This window comes from Ammospiza caudacuta, chromosome 8 (genome assembly GCF_027887145.1).
Source record: "Ammospiza caudacuta isolate bAmmCau1 chromosome 8, bAmmCau1.pri, whole genome shotgun sequence".
Classification (NCBI taxonomy): domain Eukaryota; kingdom Metazoa; phylum Chordata; class Aves; order Passeriformes; family Passerellidae; genus Ammospiza; species Ammospiza caudacuta.
In genome coordinates, this window is record NC_080600.1 from 36,260,752 (window position 1) to 36,281,679 (window position 20,928).

The 20,928-nt window shown below is 37.1% G+C and overlaps 1 protein-coding gene across 3 annotated transcripts in view; it reads right to left on the bottom strand.

The window, feature by feature from the left end:
* DPP10 (dipeptidyl peptidase like 10) overlaps positions 1-20,928 on the bottom strand; it is a 245,255-nt gene that overhangs the window by 101,285 nt on the left and 123,042 nt on the right. For all 3 annotated transcript variants that reach the window (XM_058809979.1, XM_058809978.1, XM_058809977.1), the window contains exon 5: positions 15,109-15,183. In XM_058809979.1, the coding sequence (XP_058665962.1) occupies positions 15,109-15,183 (75 nt within the window). The remainder of the gene's footprint in view (positions 1-15,108; positions 15,184-20,928) is intronic.

A 20,928-nucleotide genomic window follows, 5' to 3' on the forward strand; every position in this document is an offset into this window, starting at 1 on the left:
CTGTGACCACCCTTGATCCCCCACAATCAAAGACACAACACCTAAAGATCTACTTCCAGTAAAATCCTCCACAGAAAATTCTTTTGGAGATGCCAAGAGTGTAGCCCTCTGAACATGATTTTTTCCCACAGTTGGACCAAATAACTATCAAAAGTTTTTTATAAATATATATATAAATAAATATATATATATATATGTCTAGGCATACTTTCATGAAATATTTTCAGGTTAGAGTAATAAAGTGGAAAGCACAACAGAGATGAAATTTGATAGGCCATTTGTGTATTAAACTACATCTCCACAGCTCTTTAATCAATGTCCTGAACCAATTACTACTCATTATTTTTTATGCATTGTAAGAGAACACATGACCATATATCACTCTCAATGATCATAATGTTTTATGCTAATTTAATATGCTACAGTACATAACACCTCAAGGTTAAGAAGAAAAAGTCTCAAACATCTCTGAGAGACATATAGCTCAGGAACTGACTTTCATTTCCATTATTTAAGTAAATGTATAAATTGACAGATATGCTATCCACTGCCCATTTGGAGTACTTTATCAGACATAAAAGAGTGGAAGTGAAGACCAAGTTTAGCTGCCAGAATTTTTCATCCACTGCATTCATTTTTTACTCTGAATATTATTTCAGCTCATTTCTATACATGGGAATGTTTTTTAGCCTCAGACTTTTTGGACAGCCCATCCCAGTGGCAAGAACTTTATAGGAACTGGGATGAACTGGGCCACCCTTCCAGCCCATGGCACACAGCAGCACTTGCAGGAATGAGACCATCTGCCCTGTTCAGGGAACTGCTCTCCATCAATAGATCCAGTTTGGGTCATTGAACACCCCTGAGCTTTAGGTACAAGCAGCAAAATCAGCACAGGAGCTCTGCAATCAGCCATCTCCTCACATTTAATGCTGCCAAAGCACCAGACTCACTCTGTAGCCAAATCACAAGGAGCTGCAGAGAGACTGTGTGTTCTGAATTCCCATTTTTCCTTGGCTGGAACACACAAAAGATGGTTACAACTGATTTATCTATAAAACTATCAAATATAAGACAAGCAATAATGAAAGCAGATATTTACTAACTGTGGCAAGAAGCAAAATAATAAAGGAGGCAGATTATGGATTAAGTGAGGATTTTTTGAGATCAAGAAACATATTTGAAAAGGGAACTTTCTCTCTTAGGGATGGAGGAGAAACAAGAAGGAAAATTAAATGAGTAAGAGAGTACATAATATTATCTGGGAGGGCACAGGATTAGTTAAAGTCTCATAAACACTAAATGAAGTAGAGAAAACTGAGGCAAGAGAAAAGCTAGAGAAGTGGAAAAGGAAAAAAAGAGAAGCAGCGATGAGATTTCTCAGTCAACTTGGTATTTTTAATGTGCACATGTAAGTATGCACAGAAAACACCGCAAGAGTTTGGGAATGCTTCTTGACAGAACATAACACAAAACCACCAGGATTAATGTAAAAAGCTGCAAGCTTCAGACTATTAAGAGATAGAGTAAAAGGAGGAGTTAAGAATGACATATCACTGGATATCAGTAATAGGAAAGAGAGTGGGAGAGAAGAACAATCTGTTCCTCACTGTGACCTCTGCTGATTCTGTGGTTTTCCCATTCATTTGCTTGTCACATTTTCAAGTTCTAAAATCCCATTTCACTGTAAGGTTGCAAGAATTACTGGAACACTAACACAAGCAAAACCACCCAAATAGACAGCCTTTCTCTGAATATTCAAAACAGTTAATGATGTTCTTCTATTTTTGGCACACTATACAAATAGGGCATAAATTGCAATGAGCTACCATAACTTTAATACCAAGCTCATATTTAGATTTTTACTTTCCTAGCAGTGTTCACTGTATGATGCATTTAATTTGATCTGAGATACTGAAAAAAGAAATTACAGCACTGCCAAAGCAGATGGCTGCTCTAATGAATACCACAGCTGAGAGCCACAGTGAAATTCCACTCACTAGAAATACTATCAATATACAAATTTCCTTTCTCAACTTTTTATCTGCTTTTTTGGGGAGGACTGATTTTTACATGCCTCAAGGTGTTGGAAACCAAACTTCAAATTTAATTGCTGCATTTTTATTTTATGCGTATACATATTAGCTGAATGGTTTTTAAGTTTCCTATGTGGAAGTCTTATCAACCACCCACTCCAAATGCTCCGAATCTTTCAGCAAAATGAAGAATTAAGCCTAATAATAGACTGCAAAATAGCCCAGTGCTTTTTGACTCCTTCAACTGAGCCTTTAATAGTAAAAAATACTTTCATAAAACCTTTATATGTATATATTATGTATTTATAGTACTACACAAACTGGTGACAGAGAAAAACCTGAGGCACATGATAAAAAGAACGATTACCTCAAAAATAAGACAGATCTAAGGTGTGTAACATTTATACAAAAGCCTTGCTTAATTTCAAGGTACAACATTTGATTACAGAAAAATTAACTGGGAAATAGCCATATACTCCCCATTAAAACAAGTCCCACTTCCTAATTTATCCTTAACTACTGTTTATTTGTATTTTTTCAGGTAAGTTCTTCAACCTGAGCCTCTGTGGTAGAATTCCAGATTAAGAAAACACAACATTTTCAAAAAAAAGCCTCTTCACCTTTGACCAACATCCACAGAAATGACAAATATAAACCTCACAGCAAAGGGTTGAGACCTGTACAGTAAATTAAACTATTTATGCAGTCCACTCTCTGAAAGAAGCCTCCAAAGAAAGGTTACATTAATACCAATGATCTGCCCTGAACCTGAAGGACACTTTGATGAGCTAAAAGCACATTTAACACCATGCCCTTTAAGATCTACATTATGCTGCTGTACTAAAACTTCCACTGCTGTCAGTGTTGCTGACTCAAGAAGACATGGGAGACTAAAATAAAATAGCACTGGCATCATTTGCTAGGGAGACACAAAGTTACTTCTGCCAGCTTCATTTTCTGTATATTCCTAAGGACTGAAATTCAAAGGGTTAAGGGAAACTAGAATTGGACTCTGTTATTCTCAGGTGTCCCTTGTAACTCAGGATATTCCGTTGAATAGTTTGATGCACCTTTACAACACAAGGTCTACAAGATACCAGTAAGGATTAAAGACAGAAGTCCATTGCAGCTGCAAATTATCTAAATGTAGATATATAATAGATTTATATCTATAAACAAGTATGAAATATATCTATATATTCTATATAGAATATATCTATAAACAAATAAACCATCAATGGATACAACAGTTTGTGCTACTAATTGACAGGGCATCAAACCAAGAACAGCTTTTCCACAGGCAAACCCCTCCCAGGCTAATCTAGTCATAGGTATAGACTCTTCCTCCTACCTTTCCTCCAAGATAAGTTTAGAAAAAGGTGATTTTTTTCAGGAATACACTATACAAATGCATAAACCCTCCATCAGAGCATAAATGTGAGTTGAAGCTGTTGAGCGGACTTTGTTAGCTCTCAGTTTCAGACCCAAGGGACAGCAGAGAGACAAGGGATTACCAGAGGACAGGCTGAGGTTCAGATGTGCTTTGCCCTGAGCAGGAGTTGCTGATCTCCTCTGCTCTGAGAGCCCGGCCAGCACTGCTGGTGGAGATCACAGGAGGAACCAAAGGCCAGGTTCATCTTCTGCTCCCGGAACATAAATCCCACGGAGAGAAGAGCTGATGCATTTAGGAGTGGCACCACTCCAAGCATGGCTCCCCAAGAGGGAGGAGAAGCAGAGGAACAACTGTGACCATGATCACAGGGGTTTTCAGGTGAGGGAAGAGATGAGAATGTTGATTCCATGTTCAGAAGGCTTGATTTATTATTTTATGATATACATATATATATTACATTATAGCAATACTAAAAAGAATAGGAGGAAAAGTTTCATCTCAGAAGGTTAGCTAAGCTAAGAATAGAAAGGAAAGAATAAAAACAAAAGTCTGTGGCTTGGACAGAGAGACAGAGCCAGCTCTGCTGTGACTGGTCACTAAATCAAAACATCTACATGAGACCAATCACGGATCTACCTGTTGCACTCCACAGCAGCAGATAACCATTGTTTGCATTTTGCTTCTGAGGCCTCTCAGCTTCTCAGAAGGAAAAATCCTAAAGAAAGATTTTTTATAAAAATATGTCTGTGACAAACAACCTGGCTCACACTCCCCTCTGCAGCCTCCTAAACACGTTAAACACAGCACAGTCACATGTGTCAGAACAAACAGCAGAGGAAGGGCCAGAAGAGAAACCACGGGCACACCAAGCTGACAGGGACAAGAACTTGAATCAGCTCTTGTCTCAGCAACCACAAAAAGCAGATGAAGGTCACATACAGGAAGTTTTCCACTGGAGGAAAACAGTTTTAAAAATATCTTTAAGATAATGACAGTGAGGATGGCAATTAGAACCACTGTGAGCTGACAGTGCATCAGGGCCAAGTGAATTGCACTCCAAATGCTACGGAAAATAACAGTGACACTAGCAAGCTGTCAGAAGTCTCTGTCACATCTGTCCCTAAAGAGAGGGAACACCACAAGAAACAAGTTGACTCGATCTTCACAAAGTTATAAACAAACTACAGACCTAAAGGCCAACCCACAGCACAGATGAGCTGCTGCGAACATTGATAAATCCTCTACAAGATCCTGCTGAAAATCCTGTGCCTCATTCATTGTCCACACGGCTGCTGCTGTCACACTATGGGGACGACTTTATTACATTTGTGTGATTGGTGGACAAGGGCTAATCCAAAAGTCCATTTTAAAGACAACAGAAAAAGTTCCATGGACTTTAGTTGCATTTTCATCAAGTTCAGAGGTGATAAACACTTGAGGAGCCTGCTAGATAATGCTGGCTACTTGAAAATAAAGTTAATGATATTTCCTGTGCAGTGAAAGCGTAAGACTGTGGAAGAAAATTAAATTCTGATGTGCTTGCACTGGTTCTCTGAAGTGTGACAAGCAGCTCTGGAGCACCCATGGCACTCTCTAGGTTTTTGATCCTTCTTGGAAGGATCTTGACATTTGGGAAGAGCAGACATTCTCCATGGGGCAGTTTTTAAACAAGTTTCCTCATATTTTGGACCATTTACCATTGTTACAGGTACTGATACTTGAACTTGTCTTTGAAGTGACTGATTTTTTCCAGAACAGTGCCAGGATTTTAAGATGTCAACACACTTGGGTGTTTTCTGCTTATGAAAAACATGCAAACAAAAAAGGCTGACCCTTCACCCCTGCTGAAAAAGTTTGAGTTAATACACAATACAAAATTTCTCTTGTTCAAGAGTAAAAACATTTGCTAAGTATGTCATCGTTACACCTTCAGTTTGTGTATTTTATTATTCTGACCAGGAATCTGATGTTCAGAATTAAAAATAAGCTGCAATCATGAGATCACGCTATCATTTTTTTCAAGCTACCTTTTTTTTCCCAACCTGTCTATTTTAAGCAAAATTTAATTATTATTCAATGTGCACTGCTGATAGAGACAGAATTACGCAGAATAATTGAAAAGCATATTTAGTTTTTTCCCCTCTCACATTTTAGAATAATTGGTTTCCAGATTTGGCCAGCTGGTTTGATATTTAATCATAGCAAAAAGTGATTGTGAACCTTCAGTAAAAGCTTAGGTTTTCCCTTTTTCTGATTTTCCTAATTTTTGCAGCAGAGAAATATTTCAGGATTTCTTCCCATCAAACATGATTTATACAGAAAGAATGTAGAGAGAATGTTCACGTGTCTGGAACAGCTAAGAATGAGATTTGTAATAGTCACAAAGATATGGAAAAGCCTGTAGATTACAAACCGAATCTTAATAAAAGAAATGTATAGATAAAATTCTTGAAAATAGTTTAAGGACTATTTACATATTATTTGAATCTTTATGAAACTGAACATTTGGGTACATATTTGACATTTGCTTTCCTTCTTGGAAGCTGTTCTAAAATATAATGTTTGTTTGGGTTTTTTTTTAAAAACTTGGCAATCTTTATCTCAAGGGGGAACGATCCTGGTGTGATGGTGCTGACTCAGACTCAGCCACAGTGAAAGATCTTGAACTTCAGCAAAGCAGGATCAGCACTGAATCCAGACCCAAACAGGCCCTGAAAATGCACAGTCTAATTGGGCTTGATTGTATTTACCACCTGAAATAAGATCTGCAGATTACATTTGGGAGTTTTGTTTAAGAGAGCATCACTGACAGAGTTCAGTCAAAAGACGCATGAGAGCATAGACCAGACTGGAGAGGTATTAATTACCCTTTTTGCTTTCTGTATGCTTCTACTTTGCATTGTTATTTAAATTCTAGGGTATTTTAAACAAATATTCAGTCAATATTTACTTGAACTTAAGCACGTACATGTATATTTAAATACATTGTCATGGATCATCCCTGCCCCATGCCTGGAAGCAGTGGTTAGAGTGAGATCATCTTCAGGGTCCCCTTTCTACCCAAACCATTCTATGATTCTATTGGCACATTTACCATGTGAAAACCACCATGGCTCCTTTACAGAGATATTTGGTTCTGTTTTTCTGAAGATATCAGTAAAAACTAACTCCAGTGTTAGAGTGACTTTAACCACGTGCCAGCTCATCATATTGAATATTGTGAATGAATATTGTGGAATGACTCTGCCTCTTAATTTCCATGAAAAGTCAAAACCAAAATATTTTGAAATATGACAACTTTAGGTTTCTAGACTGTGCTTAAGCATTCTATTTTGTATATCAATGCATCTGAAAAGATGCTTTAGCAAATGTTGTTAAGGAAAAAACCCAACAACCAGAAAATCACTAAGTCATCCCTAGTTTGTAAATCTAATTCATAACACTGCAGCCAAAGAAAGATGTTAATTGCTATTGGTAGAAAATTCATGACCACTGACAATAGGTACTATTTTGGCTGCAAGACTAAAATTCTAAATGTGTGATCAATGACAATTTTAAGATTAAGTGACCATTTGGGATTACATACATCAATACTAATGGTATCTTATTTAAAAGCTTAATGAGAAAGCTATAATGCATATCACATTTCTCAGTAAGAAACATTATTATTGAATTTCAGAGAGACACCATTATGAAAGATGAAATAAAAGCAAAAAAACCCCATTGTTTAAAATGGATTTTTAAGTGTATTGAACCCATGAACTGGACTGCAGGCATTTGCTTAGAGGACTATTTTTAAGGTAATTCCACTGTGTCTATTTGCAGTCCATATGAAAAGAGTGTGTCTAAGTCAGATCTGGAATTAGTCACTATAGGCCATGAGGATATCTACATCAGATAAAACATACATGGCATTTTCAGTAAAATGTTTTAACATAAGGGGACAGTGAGACCCATGAAGTGATTTTGCTCCTCAGAGGTCATTTATTCACAGTATTTGATGTGAGCCAGCTCTTGTATTTGAGAAATCAATAGGAGTAGTGGGTGAAATAGCAATGATTCATGCTCAGGGTAAAACCTGTCAAAACTGAAAGATGTAGAAAATATTCTTTTAGTCCTTATTGTTTTGGTAGAGAGGAAGGGAATTTTATTTTTTAGGAGCACAAAATAGAGAATTGTTAAAAACAGGTGGGTGCACCAGTTGAGTCTTGTTTGTGGTGAACTCTGGCAGATCTCAATCCAAATTAAAGCTCTGTTCAGCTTTTGCAGCCTTTAACAGCTACTAACACAGTCCCCAATTAGGGATCGCAACAGTTCTTGCACTGTTATTTATTCAGGCTGTCCTTGCTTGTCTTTCTTTTACTAAAACAGCCTCTTGGTTGGTTGTTTTTGCGTTTTTTTTATCCATTCAGCATTGTTGAGGAAGACTTGTTATCACATATTTTGATAAGAAAAATAATTTCTATCCCATCTGCTAAAAACCCCCAAACACACATTACCAGTGTATAACGGCCTTTCAGTTGTACGTGATTCCAGCACATAGAAGAGATATGTGGAATTAAAAACATCACAAAACAACAGAGAAAACCCCAACACCTTTCAGACACTGGGTTTTTCTGTCAGTGGGCTGTGACAGACAAACTCTTTACCTGCAATGGACATTTCTGGGTCATTTCTGCACATTCTGCATGCACAAGAGAGGAGCAGGGAAGATGTGGCAGTTGCCAGTTTCACAGCAGAAGGCACAACTTCTGCATTACACAATAAATTGTTCATAGATTAGGGGAAATGATGAATTAAATAGTGCAATATTGCCTGTTTATATAGCATTAGCACAGTGGGATTCCAGTCCCCATGGATTATTATGGGATGTAGGAGTACAACCACTCTGAAAAATCAGATTTCTGTTAAGACTGAGTTTCTAAGCTGCTGGATCTCAGAAACTCAGCTGGACACCACCTAGGTCCTCCTGAAATAGCAGTATTCATACTTGATAGGAATGACAATACTATTGAAAAGAAATACTTTTTCTGTCAATAAACATTTTCTTTGAAAAGCTAAATGCCTTCATTCTTTCTGAACAACAGCAAAGTACAATCTTCTTTTTCAATACTGGCTTTGAACAAGAACCTGAAATATGAATTCAGATTTTTCAGCTCTGGCAACTCTGAACAAGGCAAAAAGCCATCTTTTACCTCATTTAGAATTATTTATTTTCCTTACTTCTAAAACTTGAGGTTGAGCAGCAATCCTGTAAGTATAAATGGAACAGACAAACTTAGTAAACTACTTGAAAAGCAGCAATACCCTGCCTGATGTGGTTTATTAGGAAAAGTGATCTATTTTTTTAACTGTTACACTGCATATATGAACCAACACATGCCTTATGAAAAAACACGAAGGGGATGCATAAGGACGGGCATGTGACAAGTGATATTCCCTTATCAGATGTAAAGAAACAGTGGAACATCCAAATACTACTCCAGTTTCCCATCTTTTCAGTTCATTTTTTTATTTTTAGAGGAAAAAAATGTGACAGTTCTAGCCCTGTCCTGTAGAACACCACAGTAACACCCTGGCAGGGAGCATCCCCAACATCCCATCACAAACACAACAATAATTTTTACACACAACTGCAGATAGATGCAGATCCTCCACTTACAAGTCTGCTGCTTCTAGTATGTGGAGAGGCATTAACCTGTCTGATGGACTGAAGGCAGCACTTAAAGGACTACAACTCAACAGGAACAAAAGGTGAAGTCTGTTTTTCAGACAAATACAAAACAAACATCAGTGTCCATGATTCTCACCATAAAACAGACTCTGTTTTTCCCTTCATCCATTTATGGGTGCTGGTTGCTATTGCATTTTGCCACATAATTTAGATAAAATCCTGGATAGAAGTGGGACACACTGTATTCACATGAATATTATCCTGAGGGATAATTCATGATAGTAGGTGCTGTCATAAAATTCATTTGGCCAGATTTTACTACAAAACACATCATCTCTTCAGGCAAAGACCTTGGCTTTTTATATCTTTAAAATGCCTTGCTTAGCTGTGGAGCTCTATAAAGTCAAATATATGAAAAAGAAGTGCACTGTGTCAAGAAAACCTACAGCCCTAGCTGTTATATTACCAGACTCTGTCCATCTAAAACTCCAACTGCAAGTAAAATAACAGCCTTGAAAAGGCAAAAATTTGAGCAGCCTAATTCCACAAATTGCTCAATATCTGACCTTTTAAGCACCCAGTCTTGTCATATCTAAGAGAGGAACAAAATATATCACAAAAATTATTTGTAATAAATAAGCTCAGATTTTGGGGTGGATCTTTCTTAAAAATCTCTTCCTATTTTTTTTCTTGCTGCCCTAAAGCTGATAAAAATTGGTCTTTCTTGTTCTTGACAGGAGATAAAGATGAATGGGAAAGTCATGTCAGGATCAGAGTTTTATTTACGATCTTGTAAGTTCAGGACTGTGCACATGCATGATTTGCTCCTGGACTCATCTCAAAATGAACAAATGAGAGATGAAAGATTACCCTGAGGACCTGCAGAAATACACATGAACAACAGGTTTATCTAAAGAAACAGGCATTTTTTGAGGGAAAAGGTGATAGCATGAATTTTATATCAGATCTTTACTTCATGGAGAGCGCTACATAAAATATTGTTGGCCAGATCGCTGCTGGTTTAAAAAGTCTTTTGTTATTCCTTTGTATGAAATAATCTTGTTGAGAAAATGCTGTTTCCATGTGCTGGGTGACAGATTTCATTTCATCTTTGTTATGTGTGTTTCCAAGCCTTGGCTGATACACAGATAACGCTCCTCACAATCAGACTTCCAAAAGCACTGGATAAAATATCTTGAAAACACGTGCACATGTTAAAACCAGTGTTGTGATTAAAAATAAGACACAGTGCAAGGTAGTTTCTTTAGCTTTTAACTTTTTCAGAAGAAAAATCCACAAATAAATTTCACTGATCCAGAGGTTTACTAGCAACTGAGCATTTAGTTTCCACCTGCTTGGAAGAAAGATAATCTTCTAATGCAGAACACATACTCATAATTTAAGACTTCAGTGAGTTCTTCCCCTCATGGATTCTCCTAATTTGCAGACAAAATCCTGAAGATCCTTTCAGTGCACTTGAGTAAGTCAGTACCAGAGGCAATCTAAAAGCTTGATGAGAATGTCACTTGTTTGTCCTTCATTTGCTGTAGACCGTGGTCAGTACTCCCTGTCATTATCCTCTGAAAAAGAGATATTACTGCAGCAAATTGATGACAGGAATCAGCACAAAGCAGAAAGTAACTTGGGGGTTCTTTGCTTCAAACGCTGTGTTGGAATCTCATCTTTTATACATAAAACTGAAAATATTCAGATACACTTTTGAACTATTTCTACCAGATGAATGACATTTAGATCTAAAATTATTTTTCTCCTTCCTTTCTGAAGAGTATTGGGTTATTCTTCATCCTGATCTTACCATGAGAAGTGTTAAAATCTATTTCTCTTAAGCTAAACATACTGTTTTTTAAAAATTCTCTAGCAAAAAAAGATTACAATTTGAAGTCCTAATTCAGGAAAAGAATTCCTTTTTTAGACAGTATTTAAATGCTCGTGCTTCTAAACTAGAGCTGAACTTTAATCTGTTTTAAGCACATTTCTGAACCAAGAGCTAAAAAATTCACACATAATTATCATGTACTGAAAACAGAAGATTATGCCCTATTAATAGAAAAGAAAATGAAGTAAGAAAAAATTCCTGAAGCTTGGCATTCAAAAGGGCTTTGAAAGCAGGGAAAAGGAAAGAACAGTTTGTTTGCAGGGAGAGGAAAAAAAATCACAAGGGTTTAATCACGTGAAGGATGAGAGGAAATGATCTCATCTACTTCTTCATTTGCTTTTCTGCGGCAAATTATGCTTTAGCAAGAGCACTGGGAGAACATGCCCATGATGTCTGAGCAAAAACTCACTAATATCTGGAATAAAGCTGGTTTTTTCATTTCATGTGGAGTCCAGGGACAAGCAGGGACAGTCTGCTGAGGGATGTGATACCAAGTTAACACCAAAGTTTCTTAAAGGTGAAAGAATTTCTTAGGACCTTAATTCTCACTCTTCTGCAAATTCACTGCCCCATTCTTTACCATTAATACAAGAACAGAATGTCTGATTTCCATTTCCCTATCAAAACTATAAATCAGATTTTGGTAGTTGTGAATTATACCACCAGAAGAGTGAGAAAAGTTTAAAATACCATTTTAACACAGTCCTTATTGAAAGCAACAGTGAAATAATCTTTCCTCTTGAAATCTCAACTGGCTTAGATACGCTGTCACCCAGAGTGTCACATTCTTTGCTCACACCTTGGCAATTTCAAAGGAAAATCAAAAAGATACAGCCCTGCAAAACTGTCCCCTCCCTGCATACAATGGGTACAATAGTTTCCCTGGTGCTGTCTTCCCACTGCCCCAGAAGAATGAGGATGGCCTGACATCCAGCAAGGATGTCTGAGCTCATTTCCCAAATTAGCTCCTATTCCTGAACTGCTGCCTTGCACGATGAGACTTTTTCAGCGACACCGACCAAATTGTGGTGAGCTACAGCCAGAAAGCCCACGTGCACTGCAGCTGAGCCATGGGAGCTTGGCAAAGTCAGAAACCATGGAGAACTGGTGAAAAGCAATCGAGGAGTGTGGAGAATGATGGAGTACTGCAGCAAAGATCACACAGAAAGGACATCTACAATCACCACTCCATTGTGCTCCAACAGGAACCACCAGCCAGCCCCAGGGCTTGTGCTCTGTGACTGCTGGGAAGGAGATGGAGGGAGCCTGACATCCAGAAATCAATGTACAACACCTCCAACTCCTCAGCAAAAGAGCTTTCTTCCATAATATTTTCACAGAGTTCCACCAAACCAGCTGCTATGCCACATGAAATGGTTTTCATCTGTGTATAAAGCATAATTTAAATGATCCAATTATTACTTTTGTATTTAAACATGGCTTATTTTCATGCAGATTTATGTTTCGTTATGCATAGAAGATATTCTTAATTGTGCTGAAACAACTGCAAATTTAATTAAAGTTTGCCAGTCCAAGCATAAAATGGATTAAAGAAAATGCTGACAACAGCAAAATAAATATTAGACTATTTAATTTAACATTTATTTTAAATCCAAACATCAAAATAACTGTGTTCCTAATTAAAATTTCATCACAAAATCTCTTGAAGAAGTATTTGTCTCTATTTCCCTCCAATCTGCTCAGCTGAAACACACTAGCTTATTTATAAAACTGTTGATTAATAAATCTGTTCCAGCTGTATTACTGTATGTTGCAAAGAGCACAGATTGATGTATGTAAACAACCATTATAATTTTAAAGACCCAAATTCTTCACAGTCCTCAAAAGCAGAAATCCCATCAAATACATTGCAGGACAATTATACACCTAAATCTTAACAAAGAAGGAAAAATAAGGGGCAAACATAAGGTCCAGAGACCTGTGGCAATTTATAGCAGATGGAGAGATCAACTAAATACTTATAATAAGTTACTTGTGGTTGCTTGAACTGGGTATTATTAGACTCAACCATGTGCTGTAACTTTGACAATAAGGAAATCCTCAGCTTCATAAAAAGTTACATTCAAAAGAGGCATGAAGAAAGAATCTGGCCTGGTTTTACTGAAACTAATTGGAAACTCTCCAATTAAATTATGCTGCTTAGTATTGATTTTAATTTTATAGTCAATAAATTTAATCATTTATACTTAGCAGCTGGGGGGAAAAGAAAGGTAGACAGGCAGATTTCCTCTCATCTAGATGCAGTAAGTCTGGCTCTGACTGAGGAAAAAAAAGATTCCTAAACTACAAGAATTATGAACACTAACTTAACCCTTGATGTCATTCAGAAGCATTAGTTAAAAAGAAATATACAGGCATTGCATGCCTTTTCTCCAACAGATTTGGAGGAAACAGAAGTGCCTTACCAGTCTAACAAATATCCCAAAAGTCAGAAAAGTTGGAGGAAAAATAAAAGACTTTCAGACAGTTATTCACAACAACATTTTTTGCAACATCTGAATAAATTGTCTTACATGACTTTTGGTGCTTCTTCCTTCAACCTTAAGCAACACATTCAGGAGCAAAGGTATTATCTACATCTGACTGACAACATCCAGCTATTTTAGAGTTTTAGGATCAACACTTGTAGAAGACACAACAATCATGGCACATTCCTGGTTTGAAAGCCACGAGCTCAGCTGGACCAGTCCAAGTGACAGAAGCCTCATCCAAAGGCACCCAGGACTGCCACCACAAACTGCTGCCCTACCCCTGTTCATTTCGCTTTTTAATTTCTTTTTGTCAACACAGTTGAGCAAAGAAAACCTCTAGATGGAAAAGGTAAGTGCTGCAAACTCTTTCCTCTACGTAACTTCACTGTGAAAGGACAGAAAAGTTTCTTTTTGCAATGAAATCAAGACTGAAATACAGAAAGAATTGCAAACTGACAGAATCAGCACACAGTGAGAGCTCTCTGCATGTCAGTGGACCATCTTTATCATGGTGTTAACACATTTAGATGTAATAAAGTGTGACAGACACTTTCACGTTTTCGTTATTTACCTTTATCAGCTATATATGTTAGTACCAAGAAAATCTCAAAGGAAAAAAAAAACAAAAAACAAACATTCAAAATCAAAAATTCCATAGAACAAATGAGGAATTTAAGTCAGTATGAGGGATTATTAAATCTTCCACAAAATAAAAAGCAATCAAGAAGGGAAGTAGCAAGGAGCATAGGAATAAACTGGAACCATTCATCAAAAAAACAGTGAACTGAACAAGAGCACCTACAGATATATGCACATTGTAAGGAAAGCTTGATCTGGAATCCAGCACAACTGGTAGAGGAAAACCCTATTTGGATGCAATACCAAGTTAGCCAATCACTTTATATCAACACTGTTAGAACAAACAAAACAACCCAAACTTATTCAAGTAACCACTGAGTTCATCAACCCAGAACTATTCTTTCATGAAAAGCAGTTCACATTTTAGTAGCACTTTTTATACAAGCACCAATATACACAGAAGAAATTAATAAAATTCCTAGAGCTTTTTTTTAATTTCCTTTTTGTGTTACAAGATTTATCTTAGAAAACTCTATATATTATTATTGATCAAAACTCATTTTGACAATCTAATAGCCTCCAATACTTCTAAATACTGTAAGAAACAAAGAATACACTGCATTTACAGGCTTCCAGACTATCACATTTCAGATTCTTGAAGACATGAATAAAAATTCCCTTATGTGAATCAGCCTAGACCTTTTGTTTTGTATAGTCCATAAATTACCAGTGCAGCTGTTTAAAACAGAAGGAATATCAAAAGATACGATTGCACTTTAGCAGGCAGTAACAGAACAGTTTAAGGGTTAGAAAACCTTTACTGCCAAAACCAGCATGGCAATTTATCTTCCTGAGAACCAGGCAATACCTTGACAAACATCTCAATACAAACTTCCCCATCATTGAACCAGAAGGTTTTGGGAAGAGAAATCAAGTACACAAGTCATAACGTGTGGAATTACAAATGAAACATACAAAACAACAAAGTTCTTGGAGTTTTGATTTAGAGGCTCTTTGATTAGGAAGGCTTGGCTTACCTGTTTAACATCATATGCAAGAAGAACAAATCTTAGGTCTGGTGAAACAGAGTACCTTGATGCTTTGAAGGTTACCTGCAATGAAGTAACAAACAGTAAAAGTGAATAGAAAAGCATGAGATCCCATTTTCCAAATTTTCCTGCGCCTCATTTAAGAACTTCCCATTCACAAGACAGAATTGGTTTAAAAAACCAATGTAATTTTCACAAAATAAGGACTCATTAAATAATTCTTAGTCTAATTAGCTGGTATTAGCACAATGGCAACAGAAGAATTTGGCTTCAAAATTAAATACCAATAAGAGGCCAATGAGTTTTTTTCTATAATCATTACAAGCACTAAGTTCAAGGATAATAACTATAACCAAGTCATTCCCAAAGAATGAAGAAAGACACTTGGGCTGGAATGACTAAAAGGGAGATTCATCACTAGGCTGGCCTTAAAGATAATATGCAATAAAAAGAATAGGTGTGCACTACATCTCTACTGCTTTTCTTTTAACACCACATACACAAACATTTTGCAAAACAACTTGAACCAAAGCAAAAGTCTTTCTTAAAGAAAATTCTTAACAGAGAGAAAAGTGAAACATAAAGTAACATTATAAAACTAATAATGGTTTACATCCGCTCAAGACCGCATGACACCCAATTGAATTCAAGATTGCAATTTCATCAAGGGGTAGTGTTGATGTCAGAAATAATTTAATGAATCTACTGCATGAGAAAGATAAGAATGTGTTTTAAAGGGCGCTGAAGGAAGTAATTTCAAATTAATCTCAAGACATCTATTTGCAGAATGAAAGGAAAAAGAAAAAATGATAAATGCAGATAAGAATAGAAAAAAAATAGGACAGCAAAAAAATAAACAAAGAACAACAAAGCCATAAAATGAAAAATAAAAAACAGCTATGTAGGACAAGATCTATCCACTATTTGATTTCTTAAGGATCTTGCTCTGTTTAGCTTAATCCCACCACTAAACTAATGAATTCAACAGGGGTTTAAAGGTACACAAGTAGGAAGTCACAAACTATTACATTCAGAGTAGCTAAGGAGCTATACCTGGGAAAAAAGAGCTTCCAATAAACTGAAAAGATGCTATACATTAGTATACACATTAAATCCAGGTTCCTAAGGTTCTAATATAGTTAGAATCGAGTTATCCAAAAGAATTAAAGGGGAAAATATTTTTGAAGATGAACTCTTTGATTCAGCAGCATAACAGAATCAAAAGTCAGAAGACAAATCTGCAGTCTTGAGAAAGAAGAAAGAAAAAAAGACAACAAACCTTAAACCAACTTTCTGTATCTGCAAAGCATCCAGAACAGATTTCTACTGTGCCCAAATTTGATTTTAGCAGTTAATCATCCTAAAGCATGTTAATCTATGAGTTACATGTTAATCTATGAGTAACATTCCCTTCTCCTGGCACTTCACTGAAAATATTTTCAGATGTGAAATTTATCTTCTTTCTAGCAGTTTATTAATTATTGCCCCACTACCTCCGCACTACACAAGCCAGGCAACTTTCCAAATTCACTCCCAGGCAGTGCAGCTCCTACCAGCTCCCACATTGAGCAAGAGCCTGCAGTCCCTGATGGAGCCACCACAAAGGCAATGAGGCTCTTCCTCAAACACCTGAGCAGCTCAGCTGCAAGCCATTGGCAGTGCCAGGCAATACCAGCAAGAACAACTTGCATATTCAAGTACAGTGTGTTGTGGATTTGAGATTTAAAATCTTTTGAATCCCACTAACCTTATTTATTCAGCTTGCACTCACCTGCATACTTCTATTTGCCCCCAGACACAAGGTGAATATTCAATGCAAAAAAAAATATGGTAATGGGTGTTGGCAAAATAGTTTTATTTTTGTTAGCATAATGGCATAATTCTTGGTAAAAGGAGTATAAAGCTGTGTTATACCAGCAGAAATCTTGTGCTCATGGCCAAAGCTGATATCAACACTGATTTCTGTAAATTATCATAAAAACAGTATTAGCCCTTTTATTTAAGCCTGATTTACAATCAAGCTTTTAATAAAATAGATATTTAATTCTAATAGAATTGCAGAGAGATTTAAGTGACTTGAAGCGATAACAATTTCCTTAAAATTCTGGTTTTGAAGGGTTTTTTTTTGGGTAAAGACAAGCATAATTTTGGCAATTAATTCAGAACACCTACAGAAGAAACCCTTAAAAACGGAAAATTAAATCACCTGAGTCATTCCTCCTGCAAGTAAACTCAAGATCTGTCAGTCACTTAAACAAAAGACAGATTTGTTTTTTTCCCCTTTTTCAAACATGTCTAAGGGATTTCATCAACCAACAGCTGCCTGACCCCATGGCTGAGGAGATTGGACCAGCTGGTGAAGGGCTTAAAATAAAGTTTCAGTTCTTGCTGCAGGAGATGAGATGTATGCCACACAAACCTTTGGGAGAGCATCTATTGGGCCAGTCTCTACAGGGGTTAGACATATTTATTAATGAAAAAGAAGCTTGAGAGGACTCTGACCTCAAGGGTTTATTCTCTTCTTAAACACATTTCTGAGTTTAAAAGGAAGTGTTGGGGAAATACCACATTGGAAATACACTAGGAATTAAAAACCCTCAGGTGTCTTGTTATCTGGAGGATGGCTGTTCCACAGGTCTGCATATCCCCAATTTCTCAAGCTTCTTGCTTTGTCAGGAGTAATTTAGCCTTCATTAAGGAAGACAGACCTGAATGCTGCCCCATGTGACTATAACCCTATGGGTTTGCTGTGCTTGATCTCCAAGAAATGGAATTTGGACAAATAAGCTCTGAAACTGGGAGAAACACAGCTGCCTAATTAGGCAGAGTCCAGGGATGCAGAAGCAGGGCTGGTTTCCCTCTGCATCCCTGCTCAATACCAGCCCTTGGGGACTGGGGCAGTCCAACCCTGTGCACTCCATGCACACCCTCATCCCTTTCCAAAGGCAGAATAAAGTTAAAAGGGAAGGGAGTTTCCTTGTTTCCCTTTATCCAGCCCCATCAAGAGTTGAAATCCCTATGAAAAACATCAGCTCCATGCAATCAGAAAACACTTGGACGGGAGAAATTGCTGTAATCCTTGAATTGGTTACAGTCCACACTACTGCATAATTCTGAGACAAAATAAATGTAGGGTTTTTTAACACTTGTGCACTGTCTTCCCTGCTAAATTCACACACCTGTCAGCCACTTTTCCTATATTGCTATATTTGACATAATTTCACTTTTTCAGACATAAATGATCCTTATTCTTGATCTTTCATTCTTCACTCGACCAAATCTCCCACTGACTGTAAAATCAGGTCTAGCCATATGAAACACTGTATTTCTAGGTTTCTTTGAAATACTTTCTGTGCTAAGAGTTTTAATTCTTCTCCTGACAGTGATGCATGTTGTGATGACCTCAGTGGTCTCACTGCCGCCATTGCAGTAAAAGCAAAATCCAGGCAAAAAGACAGAATTTGAACAGGCTTTTGTCCTTCAGCTTTCCAGTTTCATGCTCTCATCCACCTTTCAGGAATTGCTAAAATATAGTTTTGCATGGAAAAGAAGAAGTGGCTGTTTCCATCTTTACATATGGGTGATTAAAATGGAACATAGAATTCCAGTGGACAATATATTCCCAAGTTTGATTTCCAATGTCAATATTTCTTTCTTTTTCTAACTTTGTACGTATGTGTGTTTTCCTGTTAAAAATAACTGTTATGGTGGTGTTTAAGAGAAATTTTAGTCTTGGTTCAGGCTCTGCATCCTCAGCAAGGGCCTCTAATAGCAGTTCTTTTTATTTCTCCTGTTTTCTTAAACCCTAGTTCTGAGCTCCTGATGTACTGGTGACTCTCTTCATCTTTCACATACTATAAAATTTTGAGGCTACTAGTTTTGTGGATTTTAACTACTATGACATTTAAATCAGTGCCTTATTCCTAATCTTTCAAAAACATGGTAAAGAGCAAACAGATGAAGTTATCTGTAATACAGTCTAGCCCTGAGTTGTAAAAATATTTTTATAACATGTATACTTTACAGTCTTCTTTTTCCATAGTTTCAGTTGCATGGTTTTAATTGAGATAATATATCATAGTTAAAACAGATTTAAAGAAATGTTCACTGTGGTGAAATCTGCTTAATTGTCTGGTTTGGGTTTTTTTTCCTTTGGGTTTACCCCTCCTGCTGTTTCAGTTTCTTGTGCTTCTATTTTTCCCCAGAAACTTTCATCTTCCACACTCCTGTTATTCTCCTTCTCCAGCATTTTAGTGCTCCCTTAACACATATTTAGGCTTTATATTTTTTATTATTATTATTATTCATCCAGAATGAAATATTTTAGGATCTTCAAGACTGTTGTTTTAGATCTTGGTGGCAACCAGGACATTATACATCCCTTTATTGCACATCTACATCTGTATCAGAAATTTAACTTGATGGTGTAGTGGAATCTCATGGGATGGGGGTTCATCAGCATTCACAGGTATCCAGCTCCACTTATCAGACAGGCATTGGCCAAATGGCATAAAAGGAGTCAGGCAGGATGGAATTACAGGAGCTGCAGGAGGAGAAGGCATTTGGCAGGTCACAGTTCCCTTGGGAGGCGCTGGCAGTCCAGGAACAATGGGATTCTCCCTCACTGCCACTGCTGTGACCGAAAGGAGAACATGGACCATGAGAAAGCAGCAGAGAGTGGAGCAAGGCTGGAAACGGGGAACCTCTGAGAAAGACAGGTTGTAATTAGAAAAACATGCTATAATTGGAATGATGAAAAATTTGGGTTTCCAAGGTTACGTTTCTTAATGCGGTGCTTCTTGTGTCACCTGAGCAGTTAATGTAGACCCAAAAATCCTGCAATGCCAGGTGCTGGAACTGTTAACCCTCAGGTTTCCTATCCAGTTTAAAAGACAAATGTGCCTCAAACCATGACCTCAGCTGACTTCAATGCTCTCAAAAACAGGAACCAAATTCCCCAAACCCACCTGGAACTGTGGGATATAAAAACAGACATGAGGTTTGCACCACCACCTCACTGATAGACAATAACCTCTAACCTGTCAATCACAGAAGCTTTTCCCCCTCCATTTGCCAGGACAATTGACATATTTAACCCTTAACTATATCAAGGAACAATCTTACCAGGAATAGCATTTAGAGAAATCCCACAGAGTTGCCATAACCTGATATTTTCACTTTTTTTATAGTGAAACCTCCTTCTTGGACAAAACTTGGACAAAAACCAATTGTCACCACCTAACCAAATCACAGTGACTGCAAACCCTTCCATCTGTCAGGCTTTCCTACCTTGATGCACAGTGGTGCACTGCAACAATAAACCCCTCCTCATAAAAATCCCTCTGCTGAAAAGGCTGTGCTGAGAGGGTTATTGGACCAGAGGAGCATGGGAGAGTAGAGAGAATGTTACAATATTCATAATCACCTATTTACAACATGTGTGGGTCATTAAAATGTCCAGTGTTGCAAAAACTATCAATATTTATGTGGTTATATAATGTTATTTAAGGTATTTACTATTATTCACCCTTTCATTAATCTCTTATGCAAGGTTCTTAAAATACAAGCATGTAACCTACTCTTGCAATTAAATCTACATTAATCAACAAAAGAACTGTAATTGCATTATGATGCTGCACTGAGTTTCATATCAAAAGAGGAAGGTGGTGTGGTGGGGAGCACAAAACAAAACAAAAAAAGTATCCAAAGGAAGAGAACAACAAGGGCTGTTTATGAACAATGCTCTGTAAAACACCACAAAATAGTCCCTGCCAAAAGCTCTGCTCAGACTGAAGCTCTCATTCTCTG